This window comes from Gopherus flavomarginatus, chromosome 3, assembly GCF_025201925.1.
Source record: "Gopherus flavomarginatus isolate rGopFla2 chromosome 3, rGopFla2.mat.asm, whole genome shotgun sequence".
NCBI lineage: Eukaryota > Metazoa > Chordata > Testudines > Testudinidae > Gopherus > Gopherus flavomarginatus.
The window spans coordinates 217,924,596-217,951,981 of NC_066619.1; the positions used below are offsets into that span (position 1 = coordinate 217,924,596).

General features: G+C 39.8%; 1 protein-coding gene across 2 annotated transcripts in view; it reads right to left on the reverse strand.

Annotated features, from left to right (window-relative positions):
* The window catches only part of VEGFC (vascular endothelial growth factor C), a 128,968-nt gene that overhangs the window by 12,934 nt on the left and 88,648 nt on the right, over positions 1-27,386 (reverse strand). For both annotated transcript variants that reach the window (XM_050945373.1, XM_050945374.1), the window contains exons 4-6: positions 15,465-15,616; positions 2,871-2,980; positions 2,281-2,614 (exon numbers count right to left, since the gene is read on the reverse strand). In XM_050945373.1, coding sequence (XP_050801330.1) covers positions 2,281-2,614; positions 2,871-2,980; positions 15,465-15,616 — 596 coding nt within the window. The remainder of the gene's footprint in view (positions 1-2,280; positions 2,615-2,870; positions 2,981-15,464; positions 15,617-27,386) is intronic.

Here is a 27,386-nt window from a genome sequence, read left to right on the forward strand (position 1 = left end):
GCCTGCGCCTACTACTGCATGGCATGGAGGGACCCCAAGAGTCATGCCCGGGCAGCAAACCGGTTAGCCTGGTTAGTGTCGAGGGTGGGCGTGAGTTGATTGGCCGCAGTGTTTCGAACGAGGCAGGGAGCAGTCCTCGGAGTGGGAGCTGTGCAGCGCTGGGGACGTCTGACGATCACCCAGTGGCGGCTTGCCATGGGACCGAGGGCCCATCACTGGCACCACCCTGGGTACTGGTAGGCTCAGAATGTCTCATGCAGCCTGTAGAGCCTCCGGTGTCAATGGCATCCTGGCCGCAGGAGACGCATGTGTGGATGGTGCCGGGCTCCTCCACTCAGCACGAGTCGGAGATTTTGGGCCCGGGGGGACCGAGGGCTGCTCAACGCGGGACCAGCCTCTCCCCTTTCCTTCTCTTGGTGCCACTATGAGGCGGAGCCCCTTCCTTGCTTCTTGGAGGGGGAGCTGTGCTGGGCGCCAAGTCTGCTCAATGCACCGGAGTTGGGGGCCAGTGCTGATTTCATAAGGAGAGCTCGAAGCCTGATGTCCCTCTCCTTCTTAGTCTGTGGTTTGAATGACCTTCAGATCTTGCAGCGTTCATTCACATGAGTTTCGCCCAAGCAGCGGAGACACTCAGCATGCAGATCACTCCTTGGCATGGAATGGCGACAGGAGTTGCAGAACTTGAAACCTGGGGCACGGGGCATGCACCAAGCCCACTCTAACAACTGAAAACAGTTAACTGTAGTGAACAGTAGCTAACTGTAATCAGCTGAAAACAGCTAACTGTAGTGAACGGTACCACTAAGGAATAGAAAGGCTGCAGCAGAGCTGAAGCACAAAATTCTGACCACCTTCACTGGTGGCAAGAAGGAACTGAGGGTGGGGGGGAGCATGCAGCTCCAGGGGTTGCAGTGGTGCTCCCTCAGTATAGGTACTGCTAAGGGAAAAAGTTCCGGTACCGGTGCAAAGGGCAAGCACGCACACCTACTGTGGAATACACATGTGTGTAATCACTCAAAAAAGAAACAAGACTTCACCGTTTTCAACACTGCAGAATTAAGAGTGTTTCAGCAAAGCAGCCAAACAAGATACGATAGTGACAGGTGCCTTATATATACACCTGCAGTAATTAATTACATCAACAAAATTACATGACAGATCACTGCACTTTAATTGATAGTGATGATGTAGGAAGCAGAAGAAAAAATGATTTTCAGAATTGTGAAATATTTCCAAATTTAGTGGTTAGCCAAGAGAAAAATCTTGTATGCAATATGAACATGATCATCATCAAATTTACAGTCTGCTTGCTGACCAGAATCCCATTCTAAAAGATAATTTGGGCAATTAGGTTGGATATTGGCTAGGACACTGTGAATATTCCAGCTCTAGTGAAAAGTACACTGGGATTTTTAAGGACCACAAATAGTCTGGAATTTGGTTTTACAGTATGTCTCAGCCAAAAGACCTACTAAAAGAGTGTCAATTCATGTTGTTTTCTCTACCTGAAATCACAGTGAACATCTATAGGATCCAAGAATCTCAATGTGGTTTTCAAATACTCATTAACCCTCAGACTGTCCTTTTACAGATAGGCAAGCCATAAAGTTCTCAGTCATAACATAATTCCATGGTGTGACAGGGCAGCCCCACCCCGCACTAGCCCCAGCAGTGTCAGGCCTGTAGCTGTGACGGTAGAAGTCCCGCTCCAGCCCTACTGGGCATGCTCCAAATGCTCAGGGAGTATAAAAGGAGGGAACTCGGCTCAGTCTGGGCTGGCAGCCACAGGGGAAGGACCTAACTGGGAAACTCCTGTGGAGAACCAGCCACCAGCCTGGCAGTTGCTGGGAACTGAAGCTTCTCCAGACTGGCGTGAAGCCCTACTCTGGGAGGAGCCCGAGGAGGTGACCCAGAGACCCACGGAGAACCTAGGGACTCATGGGAGACCCCAACTCTCAAGCCGGTAGGAAGTGACCTGGGGTTGGGGGTGACGGACTGGTACTTTGCCCCGGTAAGCCTCAGCGTGTTTCGGTAGGACTCCCCCACTGAGCTAGTGGCAAGGTCCTACGTCGCTGTTAGGGCCGCGGGCCAGGGCCCGGAGGAGTGGGAGACATACTGCCCTGCAACCAGGGGCGAGTCTATAGACTCTGGCCATTAGGCCATACTGCCCTGCTACCGGGGGCGTAAACTCTCACACATGGCAAAGGTAATCCAACATTTTTAGTCCCTGTCCAGTGCTATAACAATTGGATTACAGAATCTTTTAGTCATTTAACTCACCTGCATGTCTGGTGATGAAACCTTTTTCCTTTTAAGAAGCATTTATTTGGAGATTCTATACATTCACAGATACATTTTGCAGAATTTAGTGGCTGATGTTTGGGGCAGGTTCTTCTACATACACACTGGCACTTGTCTTCATCAAATTCTTTGTTGGGACCACAGGAACTAGGCAAAAGTTTGTTTTTACATGTACACTGGCATGATGTTCTATCTAATTCTTTTTGGGGTCCACAGCTTGAAGGCCGTACACCCCCTTTGCAGACACATTGACAGGTTTCTTCATCAAGCTCTTTGTTAGGTCCACAGATATCATGGAATTCGTCAGCAGTGTCTAGGAATACAGCAAACATAAAAAATTCGGAATCCACACATTACTTTTTTATTAAGGAATTATGATAAATCCAATTTTAAAATAGTGAAAATATAATCCAACACTCAGGATGCATATTAATAATCTAAAAGGCCATTCTGTAAACAAAGAATTACAAAGATTCAAACTGTTTAATTTGCATGGTGTATATTGTTTTCTTTTTCTGTGAATCAGCATAGAACAACTACATTTAATCCTATAAAATATAAGTGCTTACCAGTATCTCCATGATGAGAAGAAAAACTGAAGTCATGCTGCGCCAGACATCTGCAAATCTGATTATTCCAGATAAGATTCTTTGGACAAGTTTTGTTTGCCATGTGACACCTATAGATGACATAGACTGTTTGTTTATTGGCATAAAAATACAAAAGATGACAGGTATTCTCCTGTTAGAAATGTAACTGTTGAAAGCTTTGATTTCATTCACATTGTCACCAGCATATTGCACTTTATACGTTATTTTCTTTTCCATATATGAAAAACTGATTATAAAACACACTGGGTTTTGTGATCCAATTTCATCTAAGCATGTATATATTACTACACATATGTTATGATATAGTGCAGTACACGTAATAAAAATGTCATGATGCTCTGCTTCACTAGAAGGCTGCCAATTGGGAAGACAGGTTCAAGGACAAGTACAGTTTGACTCATTTAAAGTATTATAGGTATTAAGAAAGAAAGGTGTGAGTAATTAGCACTGGAATGACTGATGAAAAGTTTTCAGCAAGTCTGGTCCAGCTCTGTCTTTAACAGGTTCAGAATTCACTTAATCCTAGTTGAGGCTGGAAATGTTTTTCTGTTTTGGAAAACTTCCTTGAATTGAAATCCATCCCTGAACTGAAAATACATGACTATTTGTGATATTTTTTTGACATCTCTAATTTCTTTAGAAAACTAGATTTGTTAAGTCAGAAAAGGATGTTTCAAATTGGGAACTGGGCCTCTTAAAATGTAAAAGAGAATATATTCAAGTATTTGAGAATGAAAAACATTTTCTTGGTTTCCTAAACAACAGGCTGCAAAACTGAATTGAAATATTTCACATTCAGTACTTGTCATTAGACCACTAAAGATAAAATGAAGCTCATTCAGCATTTGCTAATGGCTGATATAATTAGAATAGCACAGCTTTTTAAGGAGGCAAAAATGTCAGTCGAGCACTTACAAGTTATAAGATAAGGCAGCACTTCTACGATTACTCAACATAAAGTCCACTTCTGATATAGGGGAAAACAAATTCCAAACACTTTTTACAAAGAGTTGGTCTCTCTGCATAGAAGACTATTCTGATCTTGTGACAAAACAGCAGCAAAAGTATCTGACCTATTGACAAAAAAGATTTGAACATGTTATTGCAGGGCCACCCAGAGGATTCAGGGGGCCTGGGGTCTTCGGCGGCGGGGACCCAGCACTTTGGTGGTGCGTCCCGGGGCAGAAGGACCCCCCCGCCGCAGGTCTTCGGGGCACTTTGGCGGCGAGTCCCAGGGCAGAAGGACCTCCCCGCTGCCGAAGACCCGGAGCGGAAGAAGCTCCGGGGGCCCAGGCCCCACGAGAGTTTTCTAGGGTCCCCGAGCAAGTGAAGGACCCTGCTCCAGGGGCCCCGAAAAACTCTTGTGGGGGCCCCTGCGGGGCCTAGGGCAAATTGCCCCACTTGTCCCCCCCCCGCCCAGGTGGCCCTATGTTACTCCCAGAGAATCCAAACTCTGGGATTATATACACAAATGGTAATATTCTAATATGTTTAAAGGCTAATGTAATTAATGCAAATCAAACTAACTAGACTTTTTTGAGATTACAAGTCTGATGAATAAAAGTTATAGTGTTGATGTAATATACTTAGACTTCTGTAAGGCATTTGACTTAGTACAGCATGACATTTTGATTAAAAGAATAGAATGATATAAATGTCAGTTTTTAATCTATTCAATGTCTGTGCTAACTGAAAGGTTTCAAAATGTAACTGTAAATGGGGAATAGCCATCAAGTGGGTGTGTGTCCAGTGGGGTCTTGCAGGAAACAGTTCTTGGGCCTATACAGTTTAACATTTTTATCAGTGACCTGTAAGAAAACAAAAAAACATCACTGATGAAGATTGCAGAGGATACAAAAATTGAGGAAGTGGTAAATAATGAAGAAGACAGGTCACTACAAGCAAATTTTTTTTAATGACTAAATGTAAATGTACACATTTAGGAACAAAGAATATAGGCCATACTTACAGGATGGGGTACTCTATCCTAGGAAGCAATGACTCTGAAAAAAGATTTTTTTGGGGGGTAGAGGGTGGATAAACAGCAGAACATGAACTCCCAGTGTGGTACTGTGACCAGTAAGAGTTATTGTGAGCTTTGGATGCATATATAGGGGAATCTCAAGTAGGAGTAGAGAGGTTATTTTACCTCTGTATTTAGTATTGCTGTAATTGCTGCTGGAACACTGTCCAATTCTGATGCCCATAATTCAAGAAGAATGTTGATAAGTTGGAGAAGGTTTAGAGAAGAGCCACGAGAATGGGTAAAGTATTTGAAAAACATGCCTGTGAGGGGTGTCTACCTGCCACAAGGCCTGAGTAGGTAAAAAAAAAAAGAGCTAATTAGTCCGATGACAGGCTGCACCTGGAGGGACAGCCAGGCTTAACCAGCCATGAAGTTTAGCTGGGCAGGAGCAGGCTGGTTCGTATAAAGCTTGGAAGTTGAGAGCAGTATAGAGGTGCAGGGAGAGACTGGAGCAGAGAGGTGGTGAAGAGGAAGCCTATAGGGGAGAATGAGCCCTTGGATCCTAGCCCCAAAAAAACGGTCAAGCCAGAGACATGGGGAAATGAAGACCTGAGAAATGGGATAGGAAGAAGCCCAGAAAAACAGCAGAGAAGAGTGGGACTGTGCAGATCTTGGCTGCTGGTTATAGGGTCTCTGGGCTGGAACCCAGTGTAGAAGGAGGGCCTTGGTTCCTTGGCCAGTCACTGGGAAAGTGGCACAGGATCTGGTGAATTGGAATAGAACACAGCATATGGACAGTTTGTCCAGTGGGAATTTGTTACCTCAGAAGGGGAAAACTATATAATGACCTGGAGCATGAGAGGAACTGTGGGGCAAGTGAGTGATAGAGGGGGATGCTAGACCAGATGAGAGCTGATCCCTAGACCCAGCTAGAACCCTGTTACAATGCTTTATAGTGATAGACTCAAAGAGCTCACTCTTATTTTGCTTCACAAAGAGTAGGTTAAAAGGTGACTTGATTACAATCTAGAAATATCTACATGCAGAACTATTTGATAATGGGCTGATCACTCTAGCAGAGAAAGATCCTATGGCTGGATGTTGAAGCTAGACAAATTCAGACTGGAAATAAGGTGTACTTATTTAAATAAGAGTAATTAATCATTGGAACAATTTACCAATGGTCATGGTGGATTCTCCATCACTGACCATTTTAAAATCAAGAGTGGATGTTTTTCTAAAAGATCTGCTCTAGAACTTATTTCATGGAAGTTCTATGGCCTGCATTATATAGGGGGCCCTGACTCGATGATCACAGTGGTCCCTTCTGGCCTTGGAATTTACAAAAGAAATGCTTAAAATGTATAAGAAATCAGAAGGGGATATTCACTTCTCGGATGATGCCTAATGTAGGTTGGAAATGATGTACATGGGTTTGAGTGCCCACACATCAAAGACTTTGGAAAATGGTAAATTCTGGTGACCATTAACTTTGAAAGCCCACAATACAGAATGAATTTCCCCTTTGACATTATTTCAAACTGCCAAGGATGAACTATTAAGATGACTTATCTGATCACTTAAGAGAAAAATGTGATAGCCCACAGATGGAAATGGCCTGCAATGCAGGTGGAATGAGTCCAAAGAACATGGTCTCCAGGGTCATGGACAAATGGATCCCCTTTGCACAGCATTAAGTATCAAGACTATGCTGTAGAGGGGCTTTCATGCCACCAGCTATGTCTACACTGCAATTGGGGGTGTGCCTGCATCTTGGGTACACACACCCACACTGGCACAGTAGTGCAGATGTGGGGGCATGGGCTTCAGTGGAGGCGAGTGATGCGAATGCAGACCCAGGGTGCTCAGCATACATGTACAGCCTGTGCTGAAGCCCAGCCCACCGCATCTACACTATTTAGCAGCTATGTCTGCCTGAGCTACAATCATACTTCAGACTGCAGTGCAGACACACCCACTTATAAGAATGACTAAACTATGAAACTTGGGAAAATCACAGTATGAAGAAAAATGCAGCCTACAGCATAGTTTTTCACAAGAAATATTCACAAAAAGCGTCCTGAAGTAAGTGGCAATTATGGGACAATATGAACCAAATTAGCTAAAGAAATGTTTATACTTGGGGATGAATATCTTGAAAACAGCTTGAAACAGCCAATATAACAAAAGACTTAGGGGATGAGAGTAGAAGTGTCTAAATAAGAATGAGGTTCGGGAAGGTGTCGCTGAATATAAAAACCTACTGCTACTGATGTGTATTATTGTTGTATCTGTTTCAGTAAAATTCAAAACAAAAATAGAAGCTCTGTATACTGGGTGGAAATCTGTTTTTTAAGCTTTAAATAGGAAGTATGAAACAGATTTGAGACTCCAACTCTGACTTCTCCTAAACTTTCATTACCTAGTAAAGAATATTGTTCAAATTGTAAATATTTAGTTAATAATAAAATAATAAAACACCACCTCTGTTCTGAGAAATTAAAACACCCAGGGCTCAATTCTTTGCTGCACCTAAGGCTATTGGCTGACAACATATTCAATAGAAAGTGCTTGAGAGGTCAAGTCCATTCTTTTATTCATACTGAAGTGTACAGTAATGCAAAATTTCCTGAAAATTAGAGTTAAGCCAGTGTATGATTTGCTTCTTCACTGAACATGTGAGATGGAGAATTGACCTACATTTTGGCTGGGAGTTTAGCATCTAACTCCCTTAGACTCCTTTGACAATGTCAGCCTTTGACTATAAATTCCTCCCAAAAAAGCATCTTAATGGTGTCCTGTATAAAATCCCAAAAGGAATCAAGTTCCAGTTCTTGATAATTTAAAGACATTATCCATACATGCTCAGGAGCTGCATTTAGCACATCTTGTTGGACACGGGTGTATGAACAAAGGTTGCAGCTCTAAGTTGCACCAACTTGTAACTAGCTCCTAGGGATCACAGGAGCACATTATGCTCCAGCTAAACCTCTGTATATCCCTGCACACACCAGAGAAATCCTCAGTCAACTGCTTAAGGAAGCTACAAGACCCCTTTGTGCAGGCTGGGATCTGCCCTAATTATCTTCCTTCTTCAACCCATTTAAGTATGTTTACTGATAGTACGACACTTCTCCCAGTGTAGTTCTGGTCATGGCTCTGACTCTCAAATGTACATTACTCCTTATGTAAAAGGGAGCTACAAGGAGTGAGTTCTAATGATTAGCTGCTTGCAGAATGAAACACAGGTGTCATCAATTATAAAATACCATAGACGTTTTGCAACATAATACATGCTTGTTTTTAATAAGGCATATTGCTATCAAAAGATATTTTGATACAAAGCAAATATTATGATAGCTTTAGAGAGAAACATAACTTCAAATATCACAAGACCAGGTTTTCTACTTACAAGCAAGTGCTAAATCAGTCTGATTCTCCCCTCGCCCCCGATCTACCACTCACTTCTCAATCACCATTTTTACATCTAAAGAAGACAGTCCCTTGATGTTATCAGCACTGCTCCTTAATAAACTGCAGAGATCAATGATATGAGACACTTCTAATGGTTCAATAGATAGCCTCTGCTGCTCCCTCAAATATTCGGAGCCTGAGCAAGAGTGAGACAAAGGAAACAGAGCCAGCCAGGCTCTTTGTCATGGTTGACTGAACTCTGCCAGTATGCCTGCAACAAATACAGTCTACAACAGAAAAACAAATCACTCTCAACCACATAATTTGATCTTCCCCTCTCCTGCAATTTCTCTGTCTTTGCAGATTTTCATAGGCACTCTGGGCACCATCTTAGATTTGGCCTCTCTCTACACCCACCTATACAGGTTGTATCAACTATTTGCTGTTTCTACCTATATAATAATTGTAATGTTCCAACTTTTCTAACTATGAAGACTGCCAGGGCCTTTGTTCATGCTCACCATCTTATCCCTCAAATATTTATCTCATTCTTTTTTACCTTGATGCCAACTTCATTGCTCCTGCAAGTCCATTCAGAAATGCTGCTGCTAGGATCATCATCCTAGCTCAGCAATCCTAACACATCACCAGCCTCCAGTGGGCTCATCCTCCTCCACTGCGCTGAACACAAACTCCTTGTCTTTGTCTTTAGGGCCTCCCATCATTTAGCACCACCCTATCACGTCCACTAGTTTATCCAGGTGTGAATCTCCACCTTCAATTTGCCAATACTGCTTGATCAGATGCTTGTCTGCCTCTCCCTCAGGAACCTTTGTACTTTCTTCCATGTCCTCTCTCCCCCACTCATCCTCCACAGCATGAGGAAAAACTCCCATCCAAATTAATAAAAATTGCTATCTTCTTTTTTCAACTGCTTTTTAAAAAGCATTCCAATCTTGTAGGAGCCAGGATGAGTGGATTAGTCAGGAGAGAAATAAACCAATAACAAAAGGAGAGGATGAAAAGGAGGAGCTAATGACCATTCATTTAGAACAAGATCAGGATGTTGATAACAAAATTAATCAAGGCACCAAAAGAAGAGGAAGGGTCCTAGCATGGGCGGATAGGTAATTAAAGATTTTTATTCTTAATAATGAATTCTTACTTACCTATCCACCCATGCTAGGACCCTCAGTAATTAGCAAGAGAAATTTAAATAGATTATTTATGAGCATAAATTCAACCTAGTGGTATCCTCCAGGCTCTGTATTGGGGACCAATCTTATTCAACATATTCATAAATGATCTGGAAAAACGGGTAAACATTGAGGTGGCAAAATTTGCAGATGATACAAAACCACTCAAGATAGTTAAGTCCCAGGCAGACTGTGAAGAGCTACAAAAGGATCTCTCAAAACTGAGTGATTGGTCAACAAAATGGCAGATGAAATTCAGTGTTGATAAATGCAAAGTAATGCACATTGGAAAACAGAATCCCAACTATACATATAAAATGATAGTCTAAATTAGCTGTTACCACTCAAAAAAGCGACCTTGGAATCACTGTGGATAGTTCTCTGGAAACATCCACTCACTCAATGTGAATTCTGGGAATCATTAAGAAAGGGATAGATAATACGACAAAAAATATATTGCCTCTATATAAATCCATGGAACACCCACATCTTGAATACTGCATTCAGATATGGTCGCTCCATCTCAAAAAAGATATATTGGAATTGGAAAGAGTTCAGAAGAGTTCAACAAAATGATTAGGGGTATGGAATGGCTTCTGCATGAAGAGAGATTAATAAGACTGGGACTTTTCAGCTTGGAAAAGAGATGACTAAGGGGGAATATGATTGAGGTCTATAAAATCAAGATTGGTGTGGAGAAAGCAAATAAGGAAGACAAGAATTAAGGGTCACCAAATGAAATTAATAGGCAGCAGGTTTAAAACAAAAGGAAGTATTTCTTCACACAACATACAGTCAACCCGTGGAACCCTTTGCCAAAGGATGTTGTGAAGGCCAAGACTATTACAGGGTTCAAAAAAGAACTAGATAAGTTCATGGACGATAGGTTCATCAGTGGCTATCAGCCAAGATGGGCAGGGATGGTGTCCCTAGCCTCTGTTTGCCAGAAGCTGGGAATGAGTAACAGGGAGTAGATCACCAGATGATTACCTGTTTTGTTCATTCCTTCTGGGGCAACTGGCATTGGCCACTGTCAGAAGACAGGATACTGGGCTAGATGGACCTTTGGTCTGATCCAGTATGGCTATTCTTATGTAACCTAAGTTGGTATTATTGAAACCTAGTGGTGATTTTCATGTTAAAATCAAAAGCTATAACCTCTTTAGGAAAGATCAAGTTGGCAAAATGGGAGGAGGAGGTGTCATTCTGTCAGAAATGATATTACCTGTTTTGAGTTGCAGACAACTCAGAAGCAAATGATCTTGAATACTTCAGTGTTTATCAGACAAAGCACAAGATGAGCACTAGCTGGTGTCTCCTACAGACCACCAACTCATGAGAGGGAACAAGCCCCTATCTATGATGTGTAAAGGAAAAAAAAAGATGTGTTATCATTATGGACTTCATTCTAAGTGATGTGTCTTGGAGATCTCATTCTGCCAACACTAAAATATCCTCTGAATTTCTAAAATGTATAGATAACAATTTCCCATCTCAAAAAGTATTGCACCCATCATGGAGGAATTTTGTATCGGATCTCAGCTGGAGAGACACAGAAATTGATCACAGAACTAACACTTAGTGCTTGCTTAGGTGCAAGTGATCATGACTTTTGATCTGTTTGCACAGAAGAAACGTAATCAAGTCCAAGCTAGTAATCCATCACGCGCGCTCTCTCTCTCTCTCTCATAATTACAACAATTAGGAGCCAAACCAAGTAGGAGAAAGACAATTCCCAACAATCATTCACTTTTTTTCCTGTTTAAATTCTAAGAATATTTTACTAGATACCCAAAAAGCCACAACTAAGAAAGAAGGCTATACTGGTTAAAAAAAAAATCTGACCTGGTTTAGAGGCAAGTAGCTATAGAAATAATATATAACAAGTGGAAAGAAAAGGAAGTTGATAGCGATGAATAAGGCTGTGATTTAGTCACGGAGGTCACAGAAGTCACGGAATCTGTGACTTCCAGCAGCTTCAGTGACTTCAGCCGTGGTGGTCAGGAGTGGCAGGGTCCCCCGCTGCCTTCTAGGGCAGGAAGCTGTGGGGTACCCTTACTGCCTCTGGTGGCTCCCACAGCTCCCTGCTGACGCATTCAGGGAAACCCCTCAATCTCCCTGCCGCTGGGGGAAGTGGGGGACCCCCCCAGCTCCTAGTGAGTGGTGGCAGGGAAACCGCCCCCCAGCTCCCTGCCATCAGGGGTGATGCTGTGGGGGTGAACCAGTGGGAGGCAGTGAGGAAAGCCCCGAGCTCCCTGGTGCTGCAGCGGCTCCTGGCCCCAGTGGGAGGCAGGGAGGGAAGCCCCGAGCTCCCTTGGGCTGCAGCGGCTCCTGACCCCAGTGGGAGGCAGCGAGGGAAGCCCCAAGCTCCCTGGCGCTGCAGCAGCTCCTGGCCCCTGTGGGAGGGGAAAGCCCCAAGCTGCTACAGGAAGCTCCTAGTCTTGCTGCAGCTGCTCCCCTTGAAATACGGTCGGGATCCACAGATCCTCATTTTGTCAGGGATATTTTTAGTAAAAGTTAGGGACAGGTCACAGCTTCTGCGAATTTTTCTGTTTTCCCCGTGAGCTGTCCGCGACTTTTACTAAAAAAATATCCCTGGCAAAATCTTAGCCTTAATGATGAATATAAATTAAGAGAATGCAACTGTAGAAAACTGATCAGAGAAGCAAAAAGATCCAAGGTGAAATCAATGACCATCAGAGTTAAGGACAATAAGAAGGAATTAAAAAAAAAATATATTAGGAACAAAAGTAATCCTAACAATGGTATAGTCCATTACTAGATGGAAATGCTAGAATTGTTAATAAAAATGCAGAAGGGTTCAATATATATTTCTCTTCTGTATTGGAAAGCCAGGTGAAGTATTCATGTGGTGATGATGAAACTCTTTCCATTCCAATAGTAATTCAGAAGGATGTTATACACAGCTGCTGAAGTTAGACAATTTTAAATCAGCAGGTTTAGATAACTTTAATCAGAGCATTAAAAAGAGCTGGCTGAGGAGCTCTCTGAGCCATTAATGTTGATTATCTCTACGTCTTGAGGAAGTTCCAGAAGATTGGAAGAAAGCAACTGCTTCATGGAATATTTAAAAAGGCTAAACAGGATAATCCAGGTAATTACAAGCTCGTCCTTGGCAAAATAATGGAATGTCTGATATGGGACTTGATTAATAAAGAATTAAAGCAATGTAATAATTAATGACAATCAACATGAGTTTATGAAAAACAGATCTGGTGAAGCTAACTTGGTATTTTTATGAGATTACAAGTTTGATTGACAAAGACAACAGTGATGATGTAATATGCTTAAACTTTTGAAAGGCATTTGACTTGGTACCTTGTAACACTTTGAATAAAAAAAACTAGAATGATATAAAATCAACATAACACACATTAAAACTGGCTAACTGATAGCTATCAAAATGCAATTGTGAATGAGGAATCATCATTAGGTTGGTGTAGTTTGGGAGGTCCTGCTGGGATTGGGTCTTAGCCCTGCACTATTTCAGACTTCTAATCAATTACCTGGAAGAAAACAAAATCATTAAGAAGTTTGTAGATGATACAAAGATTGGGGAAGTGATAAATAACGAAGAGGACAAGTGATGTATACAGAGCCATCTGGATCACCTGATATGCTTGGTCCAAGCAAACAATGTGTGTTTCAGTATGGTCAAATATAAAATCATACATCTAGATTGAAAGAATGTAGGCCATACTTACTGGACGGGGGACTATCCTGGGAAGCAATACTGAAAAAGGTTTTGGGCTCAATGTGATCCTTGGATGTATAAACCGGGGAATATCAAGTGAGAGCAGAGCTTATACACCTCTTTATTTGGCAGTAGTGCGATTGCTGCTGGAGCACTGTGTCTAGAATTCAAGAAAGAGGTTGACAAACTGGAGAAGACTTAGAAAAGAGCCACAAGAATGATTAAATAATTGGAAAACACTACAATAAAAGGTGTGATTGCAACTCGGGTGCACCTACCCATGCTAGCTTTACTTTAGCCAACACAGCTAAAAACAGCAGTGGAGCCATGCGGTGTGGACTTCAGCATGGGCTGTACAAGCCCGCTTGGAAGCCTAGGTAAGTGCTTGCATTCCTAGTCTGCATCGGTGTGGCTTCACTGCTATTTTTAGCTATGCTAGCTAGATTAAAGCTAGCGCATATGTCTACCTGAGATGTAATCACTTTCTTCAACTGCAGTGTAGATATACCCCTAGTGAGAGAGCGAAATCTGATTAGTTTATCAAAGAGGAGGTTAAGGGATAATTTGCTCATAGTCTGCAAGTACCTACATAGGGAACAGAAGTTTGATAATAGATGGCTCTTTAATCTAGCAGAGAAAGGTATATAACAAGATCCAATGGTTGGATGTTGAAGCTAAAGAAATTTAGACTGGAAATAACAAGCAATATTTTGAACAGTGAGGGTAATAAGTCACTGGGACAATTTACCAAGCACTGTAGCGGATTCTCTATTACTGCAATTTTTAATTCAAGATTGAACTAGACTCTAGAGCATAATCTTTTACAAAAACATCCAAACAGGAAGTCCTAGGGCCTGTGTTATGCAGGAGGTCAGACTAGATGATCTCAGTGGTCCCTCCTGGCCTTATAATCCACACATTATATAATTAATAATTTGTATTGTCATAGCAACCAAGAGCCTCAATCATGGATCAGGACTCCATTGAGCTCTGTACAAACACAAAACAAAAAGACAGTCCTTGCCCCAAAGAGCTTATGATCTAAGTATAAGCAAGGGATGACAGATGGATACAGCCAGTTGGGGGGATACAAATAAACAATGAGATAGTATTGGTTAGCATAAGAGGCTGTGGTCTCAGCATGCCAGCAGCCTACCCATGGTCAATTTTTTTGTAGGCATCACAGCAAAGGAACATAGACACCAAGAAGTTGTAATAGAAACGTTGACTGGTGCTTATAGAGCTATGTTAAATGGGTGTCTTGGTTTTTGTGTTCTTTTTTATTTAATTCTTCTTAAATAGGCTATTGTATATTCCTTTTATGGTTCAAATCATTTCTGGAGTTGATCAGCATGATACCACTGTTTTCAGGTACAACAATTGTATTCTGCTAAATTCTGAGATCTATGCTCAGTCTACACTTAGACAAACTCTCACTGGAATCAGCAGGAGTTTGCCTGAGAAAAAAGTGAGTGAAATTCATTGTTTTGTTTTTGTTTACCCACCATGTCTGTAATTTTGATGAGGTAGATTGTTCTGTTACTAATGAATGAAAAATAGTTTTGACTGTTGTTCAGCAACCTGACTGCTTTTGCAGCTCAATGCTTTATAAAGAAAATTATAATGATTATTAAAATGAATAAGCAAGTCCATGATTTGGTTGATTAGGAACTAGTCATAACCCAAACTGTGTGGTACAGTACTTTATGATTTGATCATAAACTGTGGTACAGTACTTTATGATTTATGATTTGATCACATCCAGTCATTTTATATACCAGTTTTATTTTAAATATTAATAGCTGCACTACAACACTGCACTGCAATCCTCCTCTCATGGAAGTAGGGTGACCAGACAGCAAATGTGAAAAATCGGGATGAGGGTGGAGGGTAATAGGAGCCTATATAAGAAAAAGACCCAAAATAGGGACCGTCCCTATAAAATCGGGACATCTGGTCACCCTACATGGAAGTCAATGGCAAAACTCCCTTTGATTTGAATGACAATTGGTTCAGCCCCCTAGATTACATCATTGCTTAAATGTACAGTGCTAACACCAATAGGGTTCCTCCCATGTATAACAATGAAGAACAATATATTTTCCTTATTAGTATATTTCCTAAAGCTATTCTTCAGGGAAATGCATATTAGTATTCACAGTTAACCGAGTTCTATTGCCTGAGTTACCACAACAAATAGTAAGCTATTGTACACAGGCTTTATGATAAGGCATAAGGAAATATGCAACTCATATACTTACTGTGGTTGCGTCGCTGGCAAGGAACGTCTAATGATTGAATGAACTTGTCTGTAAACATCCAGTTTAGACATGCATCGGCAGGATGTATGATTAGCAAAACTGACTGTTACAGGTTTAGGGCCATGAGACAGCGGCACAGTAATCTCAAATAACTACAGAAAGGCAAAAGAGAAAAGAACCACTTATAAATCAGAGTATACTTGAAAAGAAAAACTGTGTGTACAAAATGAAATGTAAATGAGATAAAATCTTGATTCTTGTTCTACATCCCTATTCAGTATTAATGACTTAAAATTACCATTATGCACCTGATGAGTATAACAATTAGGTAATTATACCTTCCATTAAAATAGCACTTTTTCCTGCATTACAAAGTTCTTCACGTCTCTATCATTTGCATACTAGAGTATTTGGGAGGTAAGGAGAAAGTTAAAAAGCAGAGAGTGTATAAAGAACACATTGTTCCAGAGAGAATGACTTGCAGACTTGCTATTTTTAAAACCAAAAATAAATATTTGCAAGGTACTAACCTCATCAAAAGGTTGTGTATTAAGAATAGTTTAAAAAGTGGCACTTTTACAATGTGGAATATTGGCTATGCAATTACAAAGACGTGTAAAACAGTAATACTGGATTTCAGTCAAAACACTTCTGTATGAAGGGAGCATATTTATTGTGTTCTGCAGCATGATTTTTTTTTGGTAGTGTTGTTCACTTTGGATCAGTTTTATGGTAACCTTTAAAGTCCCATCTGTATTATTAATATTTGTTATTGTGATTATAGTAATATTGGACACTTAAAATTGATGTCCCACTTGGACACAAAACATTTCTGTTTTTCTGTAAAACAAGCAACAATACTGAGCAAGACTCTTAAAAATGATACAGGGTGGAATGAGTGACGTTGGGATGAATAACAGGAAAGAAGGGAAAATCATTTCAATTACCTAATCCAAGACTTTTCCTCTGGATGCAGAATAAAATCAGGAGAAGTCATTTGGTCCTTAGTTTTTAAACTCCAATAGTTTCCACTGATGGGATTGTGCAATGTAACAATGAATTAACGCTGTGCTGGCATACACTTGCTAACCCTATGATCTTTTACGTTAAACTGTTTTATACTCCTAACATACAAGCAATGTGAAATGTAGTTACCACTTAACATTTACAGGTTTTATTTTAAAGTTTCAAAACACTTAAGACATATGGAGAATAGGGAAAATTTATCAACTAGTTCCAAGCACAGGAAAGGTCTGGTTCAGCTCCTAAATTAACTGCGCTTGATTCCACGGCTTTTATGTTTTATGCTGGCGTAACACCATTGGTGCTACTCCAAAGTACGTAACAATATAATGTAAAATGGGAGTAAAGTTGCAGCAAATAAAACAGCCTGTGCTTTATCTTCACTAATGTTATTAAGTAGCAGTCTAAGGTAAACCTAGAAATATACTGTTTTATTAAATTAATAAGAAAAGCAAAGTTCAGATTTCTACCATTTATTAGACATTTTCAACTTCAAACATCTGTTATAAACAAACACAGTCATTAATTATAGTAACAATGCCATCCTTAAAGTTAGGAATTTTAAAAATTCAGTTTACTACTTATTTCTGGTGCATAATGGTATTTACTTCCTGAATTTCTCTTAGATTGGCTAGTGAAATGCAGTAATGTCAGTTAACCTTTATGTGTATTCAATTTCACTTTCAGGCTGTTAGTGCTGCAGTGTTTATGTTTCAAACACTTCAACGTGATGTTAGTTAATGATTTAAAAATTGTAGAAATAGTACGAGTGATCTCAGGTTTTAAGGAAGTTAGTTTTTACAATGTGAATTTTGTCCAAATTTTGATGACAGTGTCCCTTTAAAGATATTTGGCAGTATTGGGGCCTTTTGTTGGCAGTCTCATCAGAAACCAAGGACAGAATGAGCAAAGGGATTCTTTTTTTCTATTAGAGAAGTGATCATTTGCAACAGAGTTTCTAAAGATTGTAAATAGATTTGTCTACTGTTGTGGATTAAAAATAAACAAACAATCAGAAAGCAGATTCACTGATCGTCCAACCTGACAAAATGGTCATCTATCTAGGGAGCTGCCATAGGAAGAATGATGTCATCTAATTCAGTGCAAACTAGCCAAACTGTATTAACATTTAGACTCTTGCTTCAGTTGGAAAAAATAACTCTAAGATTTGGTTCACACAGGGATTAGCAGAATAGGTCAAGTCAAAGGACAAGTCCATTTTTAGTTTAAAGATTCGTGCTATTAAAATGAATTCTAAACTGATGTCTGCCTCTCTCAAGCATAGTTATCACCATAGAGACCTCCTGTGTCTTCACTAAGAGTTCAACACAGACCCCTAAAAGGAGGCTTCTTATCAACTTTTTATTAGATTTATAATCCCCTTTGCCTTACGATCCACTGCTGGCCCCTTCCTTATCCTGCCTATTATAGCAGTACTGTCAAATTCATGACTACACACATTCTTACCAGTATGTCACATCCAAAAAAAGCATGTAAAAAGTAATTGTAAGTACACAAATAAAGCAGAGATGTAGGTTTTTTAACTAATCTCATTTTTATATGGCTATCGTGCTAAGTGCCTATTTATTTGTCTAAAAGACATTCACCAACCGCAGACCACGGTATTTGTTTTTGCTACAATACACTACATGTGCAAACTAGTTGGAAGATTGTTCATGTTTGGTTTTCATTAGTTTGCTTGCTTTAGTTTAAAAGACACAAAGGAACAAATTTTCAAAAGTGGCTTTTATTTGTGCACATAGAGCCACACGAGAAGACCTATGCATGTGCGTGCACAAACACACATACATACACATATTAGCTCCTCTTTGTGTCTGTGATATAATTCACACATGAAACCCAGTGGGTTTGATGCAAATTCCAGCACTTGTGTACACCAAGTTGTGCACACAAAAAGCAAAGGCCAGGATGAAAATAAGGACGACATAAAAGGATTTACAGATGTGGAAACAGGTTTATCACATTGACTCTCCTATACACGTGAACTTTTGGAATAAGACAAAGGAGGTTTTCTTCATTTTATATTACAATCACACAGACATTTTTCTGTTTTCCCTATTCTCATTTATGAACATGCACACCACCCCCAAGCCCTAAATGAAACAGTGCTATAGGTAGAACTGGCAAAATCTATTATCTGAACACTCTTTAATATCTGATCTCTAATATCTGAGACCAAGTCTCGGCTGCAGCCAAGCTGTGATTCATGCAGGCACAAGGATGAGGGACAAAGTTGGGTTCAACACATTTTTGTACCTCCTGTATTTTTAGGCCATCTGGCTGCCACTTCTACCCATGATGTAAATTAGACTGTTGCCTTGGATTTAAGGGGTGTGCATACCCCAGAATGTAATGAAGCCAATTGCAACCATATTACGTGCATTCAGCCACCCTAAATTAATAAAACAAACACCACAATTGTTAATTTAAAAACAGGCTTTCAGAAGCAAAGGTTCTGAAAACCCTGGGTAACAAGACTACACTCAGGATTGCTAGGGAGAGCAGTACAGGACTATTCTTGCAGCACTAGGCCACCTGCAGAAATCCTCTTTGCCTCAATTATTCCCCAAGAGCTACTTCTGCCCTATTCATGCTGCTAGAACAGAGTAAACACTCTGGAAAAAACACATCTCAGCAAACATCTAAAAGTAGGGTTTAACAACATTTAGCTGAAATGGAGATGAATACAGTTTGTCCTTGTCTACATTTACATTTAAACCATATTTAGTACCAGTTCAGCAGCAAATGTTAACTGTTGTCATTAGTAGTGCCATTTTATCATGTAAACAAGGCCTCAGTTACACCAGTATAAAACTAGACTAAATCCTTTGACTTCTGTGAACTCTTTCGAACGTATACTGCTATTAACTAAACAAAATTTAGCGGAGTATTTCATATTACCTACAAGCAGATGCTATGCATAGGAAAAGTCAAAATACCACAGTATACTAATCTATGTCACAAACTATATTATATTAGTTATTAAATTTCTATTCCTCGTTTTTGTTAAATGCAACAGGCTGTAAAAAAACCAAACACAGAACACCAATTCTCCTGACTGGAAGGGATACCGTCATCTGCCTTACTGAAGATATTTTGTCTTCCTCTCTCTATTTGTGTCAGAATAGGCTACTAAGAGCTCTGAATATACAGGAAGAGTTCATATTTGTACCTATTTCTTCTTCTAGAAGTGTGTCATTCAACCACTTCATTATAATCAAATTTCTGAAGCATAACCTAGTACTACAGGAAATATTACTACAGGTTGAACCCTCTCTAGTCTGGCACCCTTGGGACCTGACTGGTGCCAAACCAGAGAATTTGCTGAACCACGGGAGGTCAATGCAGAGTGCCAGTGGGTCTCCTTAGGCGCAGGAAGTAGAGGTGGAGGTGTGTGTGTGCTGCAGCATCCCCAGGCTTTGTGGCCAGTGTGGCCCCTCACCCTGAGGCCCCACTGCTACCCGGGATCCCAGCCACCAGCTCCAGGTCCTCATCCGTCCTCCCAGAGCTTGAATGCCATGAATCAGCTGTTTGTGGCACTCTAGAAGTGCTGGGAGGGAGGAGGAGGAGATAGTAAGCATGGGGTTGCCAGTGCACAAGAAGTGCGGGGGGAGAGGGGCAGAGAGGGGAGTTTAGCGCCGGTGGATGCTCCCCTCCCACTAATTTTTCCCTGTGGGTGCTCTAGCCCCGGAGCACCCATGGAGTTGGTGCCTGTGGATGTGGCCGGACCAGGGAGTGCCGGATTAGAGAGGTTCAACCTGTACTGGAAATTGTGTTTAATCAAAGAATTATTTTGTGTATTAATTTTTGAAAATTTAAAATAGATCAAGGTCCAAATTCTACTGTCAGCAGCACCAATGAAATCAATGGAGCTGAAGTGGAAGCAGGATTTGGTCTCACATTGTTCTCGCTATGAATCAATTCAATTAAACAAGGTTTGACTCTTATTAATGTCTCCTCTCTTTTGTTTGCATCTTTAATTCATTTCCTGTTAGTCCTTGCACTCCATCTGATCCAGCAATGAACCCAACATCTGTGGCCACTCTGGGGCATGTTTGGCAGTGTAACAGCCAGCTATCAATCTCTAGTATGGATTTTCCAAGCAGAAATGCAGCATATATTTATGACTAGCTTGTTGGCTGGCTTCTTTTCTGGCACTACTGCTGGCTATCTCATGGACATGAAATTACCTCTGGGACCGGCCAGAGGTCAGGCAGCTGATAGACTGTCTGAACTGTCTTGTTTAGCTAAAGGTTACTTTTATTTTATTCACATAAGGCCAAATTGACCGTCCACCCCCACATCAAGACCAAATTTAATATAGTTGGATTCTGCAGGCAAGAATTCCATCCCTTGCACCCAGTCTCTTTGCCCAGCCAGTCCCAGGTTTTGTCCCACTCACTATAATTCCTCACCAGATCTATCTCCCATCCCTGACCAGCCAGTCCCAGTCTCCCCACTCCTACAGACACACAGTCTCTATTGTATTCCTCCTCAGCTCTCAGGCCCAGTTAGGGTGACCAGATATCCCGATTTTATAGGGACAGTCCCGATTTTTGGGTCTTTTTCTTATATAGGCTCCCATTACCCTCCACCTCAGTCCTGATTTTTCACATTTGCTGTCTGGTCACCCTAGGCCCAGTCAGTCCCAGTTTCCTTCCCCGTAACCAACCTTCAGTCCCAGTCTCCACCTGCAAGCTCCTTGTCCTAATCTTGGCAAAGTTGTAACAACAGGCATTGCTACCAGCACCACGTATACTGTATCTTAATGAAATTCATGTACAACTTTATCATAAATGAAATAATTTCCTCATCCCTGATGCCTTGGAGATATCCTGGAGAATGAAAAAAATAGCAAGGTCTCTGATTTGAGTAAAATCCAAACCCTGCTTATAACATTGAAAACATAGTCCAAATTTTGCCTCAATTCCTATGCATGGGGGAGTTGCATAGTATAAGTGAGTTCAAAGTTTAGTTCCATCTGTAAGCTAGAAGGATATATTTTTTCTTTAAAGTTCCTAATGAAGGTCTCCATGACTGACCATTATTTTTTAAATAATAAAAATAATTATTTTCAAATTTATTTTCTCTTTTCAGTCTATATTTAAGGTAGAAGTTTGCTCATTTTCCAGTCCAGATGCTGATAGAGACAAGCATTTTTTTCTGCTCCCAGCTAGAGATCATGTACAATAAACAAATTTATTTTAATTAGAATAAAATGTAACTTGCTGTTTTGTAAAACTACTGATAAATGTGTTTCACCACCAAAATCATATTTGTTCTTCTGGTTGCATTTTCCTATCTTGCATACTTCAGACAGTAAGTGTTATTTTTATATTTTACTTCTCAAAGCATTTAGATAAAATAGTTAATAATAGCAACTAGATATAGTACTTTGAAGCATTCATTATCAGATAGCTGACTTTCTTGGTATGCTAAGTGCATGAAGTTTTACTTTGAAAAGAAGGCTTTGTTTACAGACACATTATTATAATGTGCACTTTGTTGACCTTTATTGTCTAAATATTTCTAAGAAGATTTCTATAAACTAGCTTTTCATGAGTAACCATACACATTCGTCTTTGTAATTTATAATATACGTTAATTATTTTTGGGTGGAAGCAAACAGACTGGCTGATAACCCCTTATCAAAATTGTTTTTTTCAATTGCACACCACTACAAATCAAATATGTGTGTAAGATAACATGTATAGTGTGTCATAATACTTAATTTTTCACCTTTTAAAAATAAAATCCTAATGTTTCAGCACCAGGACTCTTAATTTTTTAAATAGAAAACAAAGCTGTGTATAAAATGTTATCTGGCTGACTATATTAAGATTTCTAGGAAATCAGCTGAATTAGCCATTGATAAATTATTTCATTATCATTATGGAAAGCTTTCAAAAGTGCCAGACAAATGCTCAATATTTATAGCTATATTTACAAGAATTTACAACTAAGATCTGTACAAATGTAGTTTATAGTAAACCCTCATTGTCTCTCGTTTTTACAGTCATTATTGCCAAAAGAACTGGTAGAAGAGTACAAAAATCAACAAAAACTTAGCCAAATATTTTAAAACATATAAACAAACAAAAAAGTGAAACATAGGGACTGTCACACCAGAGCAGATCATTGATTCATTTAATCCAGGACTCTATCAGATAAAGAACAAAGATCTATATTTGGCTGACCAGGGTTGCCGCCCCTACGTACAGGTCTCTGTCAGTACATTGCTGTCTGTGGGAGGTCCGAGGTAGTGGCCAAAGAACACTTCAGTCCTACCTTTTAGAGCATGTTAAGATCCAAGGGAAACCAGGAACTAAAATACCACAATTCAAAACAGGGTGAATCCAAGAAGCTTTTGGTGGGATCCCTTCCTTCTGTTCAGGGCTTGTCTCTACACTCTACATGTTCAGCTGTTCCCCCTGGGCCTGGCTGTCCCTTCTGGCAGGGGTTTACCCTGCTGGCAAGCTAGCTCACACTCTGGCCTGCAATCAGGCTCCTCTCTCATCAAGAGAAGCTGCCGCTGTTCTCCTTCCTTGTCAGCCCTGAACTGCATTAAGTTCTCCTCCTTTCAGCTCCTCTTGCCATGCCTCACATTTACTGTAGGTGTATGTGGTGGGGCCAACTGGGTCCACAGGCTCTCCTTACCATCTTCTTGTCAGCGTGGGACATACCTGAATGTGACATGCTCACGTGAGCCTACGCACACCCCCACCTCCAAATATACCAATAGTTCTTGATTGTAAAAAACTTTAACATGGGGGAATATTTACCAGTCCCAATCTATTCAAGCCTAGAACGTATGCTGTCAAACAGGAGAGAGATTCCTCTTTTTTTGTAGAGGAATGTTCAGATATACAGTAAGTTGATATATCCTGTATGAAAAGCTAAAGGCCATGACAAGGAGGAAAGTACGAATTGGGTTTGTTTCTGCTTTCTTTATTTGTTGGGTTTTTTTTTTTTTTTTGAATCTGGCTTCCTTTGTTTCTGTTTATTAAGTATATCTGAGTCAAGAAATAGGTAACTGGAATGCTGGACTAAGCTGGTACCTAACTTTTCCCTCAATTAAACTGCTGGGTCTCCCTTCTTAGCTGTCTTACATCACTGGAAATACATGCAACAGAAAGGACTGAACAGCACTCATGCTAAAGCTCATAAAAAGCCACCCAATGCTGCTATGAGACGCTGTTAGACATTTTATGTAAATTCAGAAAGGAACCATTTCAATTTTGAGAGGTTTGCCCTATGACATGCTTCAGGAAGCCTTGGAATGTGAGTTCCCTCACTTTTGAAATACTACCCACATCATTGCTAATAAAACAAAAGCGGATAGCACAGAATGGATCCTCTATTTCATAATATTATCCATTTTCCATATTTCTCCATTTTTGTAAATCTGAGATTAAAATCTCCATTTTAATATCTGGGCTCAAAGCGTATGTATAAAAGCATTTAAAGTTAATAGATGGTACAACATATTTATTCTGGTATTTTTGATAGGCTGGTACTTTATGTACAGTTGGACAAAAAATATCTGGCTTAATTATCAATGTTTGTCTTTTGTTATATTATATTCTCATATGCTTATTTTAAAGCCTACAATTAAAGAATATATCATCATAGTAGTGTATATTCAACTGATTGAAATCACTTCCTGTGAATAGTAGGAGTTCTCTAGATGCTGGTCTTTTTCATAGAATATGAGAGTTGGAAGGGACCTCAGGAGGTCATCTAGCCCAACCCCCAGACAAAGATTTGCCCCAGATTCCTAAATGGCCCCCTCAAGGACTGAACTCACAACCCTGGGTTTAACAGACCAATGATCAAACCACTGAGATATCCCTCTCCCCCCTCACTTGATTGAGATCAAGTGAAGAATAAGTTTAATATTTGATACATCTGCTATATCCTGCAATGGCAGTGAATAGATTTGATAGTCTCTTCCATCTTTAACTTCTGTTATCTTATTTACATATGTAAAGAAAATAAACAGAACAGTTGAATATGTCAAACTACACTTTACTTCCAAAGCATAACAACCAGATAAACAAATCAGAGATTTCTTTCAAAGAATTTGGAGATAGCTCTAATTTGAATAGCAAGTATATTTACCTCAAGCATAATTGGTAATGTGTATTCTGTGCCATAACCCAAATGCAATCCTCACAGCCAAAGCTGGCAGCACTGGTTTGCCTTCACCTAACCCATGCACTCCTGGAGTGTAAGCAGTCAAATTATGGCAGATTCTGCTGTGTGTTTTACAGTTGGAAAGAGGATTCTTGCCTCTTCTCCTTTCCTGCACATTTGCATTGGAGAAGCCATAATTGGGCCTATTAACTTTAAAAGATACAAACATAAAAATATGGATGGTTCAATTTAATTTAATTTCAAAGCTCAAATAAGTTCAAAACCAAGGTGTGGCTGAATGATCCTGTACAAAAAGACTCTGAAGAAACTTTTCCAAAGTATAAATTTACACATGAAAGTAAAAACTTTACTATATACTCAAAAGTTTTACCCTCCAGAATTCTCAGACCCTGTAGGTATCTGATATAAATACACTGAAACACTTTTCTCTTTTTAAACCATCATTTTATCAATCATTCAAGATAGTATGGCTTAGTGGATAAAGCGCTGAACTGGGATTCAGGAGACCTAATTTCTATTCCCAGCTCTGCTATTGGCCTGCTAGGGTATGTCTACACTGCAGCAGACATGGGCCTCCCATCCCATACACATGCTAAAAATAGCAGTGTGATGTTCTAGCTTGAGAACTCTAATCTTGGGGATCAGGTGGGCTTCAGAGCCCAAAGCTCCAGCCTAATCTGCAATGTCCACACTGCTATTTTTAGCATGATCGCTTGAGCCCTGCTAACAATAGATCAAGCCCTGCTAGTGAGAGTTTATCTACCCAAGATGGGAGGATCGCTCCCAGCTACAGTGTAGACATACCCCTGGTGACCTTGGACAAGTCACATCACTGCTTTGTGCCTCAGTTTCCTCAACTGTTAAACTGGAATGATGACACTGGTCTCTTTTGTAAAGCATGTGGAGAGCTATGAAAAGACAACATCAAGCCACAACACACACGTCCAGAGTCACCAAATGACATACTATTTTTAATAATACTTAACTCTTGCAGGTCTGAAATTACAATAAAGAACTTTTGGATGAGAACAAGGGTAAGACTATAATCAGAGAGTCTGTATAACTATCCATGTGATTATAACAGAAATGCTTTTCAAGGAACACAGGTTTTACCCCTATCTGTATAGTTTTTGAAATTCTTGAAAACAAGGGAGTAGATTCTGTACCTGCATCTCTTGAGAAGGTGCAGCTGAGGTAGGCAGGGTAAAGTACATTAATAAAAGGAATCCCCAACTCTCCAGAAAAGCTATCAAAATCCAAATAAAGGCAAAGATTAACATATTTTTCACACATCCATCTTTATTTAAATCTTGAATTTCTGAGTCACTGTCTGGTCAATTCTTTATATACAGACTACCTTGAGATAATGCCATTCTGTCTGGTACATACAAATTAACATTATGACCAGTAATTTCTGATACAAACAGATGAGGACCTCACCTTAAGGCAATGCTTTGTGTAAACTTATCCTTTCCCTCTTGCATGAAGCACCATATTTATGTAATTTGCCTCCCCACATCCCAATTTGTATTATCTGTACTATGTTTTTCTGATGTACTGTGGTTTATTTTGGCAGCTTTCATGCCAAGTAATTGACTCTTGGTTTCCATGACTTGTGATCTGTACACTTCCTAAACTGACACTATAGGGTAAAGTACAGGCCAAGTATTCCAGTGTAACCGAGAGTAGAATTTGGCTAGAAAGCTTTCCAGCAAGAGGACAAAAGTTTGTTTGGTTCAAAAAAAGAAAAAAGAAAAAAAAACAACCCAAACCCTTTCTATACTACAAATGAAGAAAATAAATTGTAATTTGATAGCTGGTGAAATATAGTGCATCCTTTTATGATTACCTAAATTGCCTTTAAGTCACATCCCTCTCTTTTGAAAAATTACATTGAATTTTGTGGGTAATATATAAACTGATAACAGTGAAAAAAATCAAGTCAAATGATGCATTTAACTTCTGTTAATATATTAGCTTTCATTATGCCACCTTCTGCAATTTAAATCATCTTACACTGTAAACTAACATTATCAAACATTATCAAAAGAAAACTAACATTACCAAAAGAAAACTTATTGACTGTATTGATACAACAGCCAATATTAACATTACTTCCTAAATCATTATTTTTGTCAGATTAAACAGAAAAAAATACATGGGAAAAACAGGCCCATAGTTCATAAATGACGCAAGCATTCTTCTGACCCATACATCTCCAAACTGTGCATATGAACATAATATAAATCTCAAATATTGCAAGCAATTTTAAGCTGGTAGCATGTTTCCTGTGAGAACAGTTCCTCTAAAACATATTTCAAACTATTTTGAGAAATGTTTTCCCTTGAGAGATTATTACTGTAGTCATGAAATGAACTGATTTAGAACGTTATGCTCACTTCCACTTCAATGATCAGAGAGAAACCAAGAACTGTGGGTCTTGCCAGCAAAGGCACAAAATGGGGAAAGATGTCAGTAAGGCATGGTCTCAACCTTCCTTGAAGAAGTGCCTTTATGAGCATTGTAGCTGAGATGAAGGCAGCATAGAACTAGGAACTGGTTCCTTTTCCACCAGATTCTGCTATCTCAGTCTAGGGAGTACAGCAATTTAATAGCTGTTGCATCACCCAGATGCTATGGAAATAAATACTTTATAAAATGCATAAATTAATACCAAGTCAGTTTCTTCACTGGACAAGCCACCACCACCAAACTTAAGAT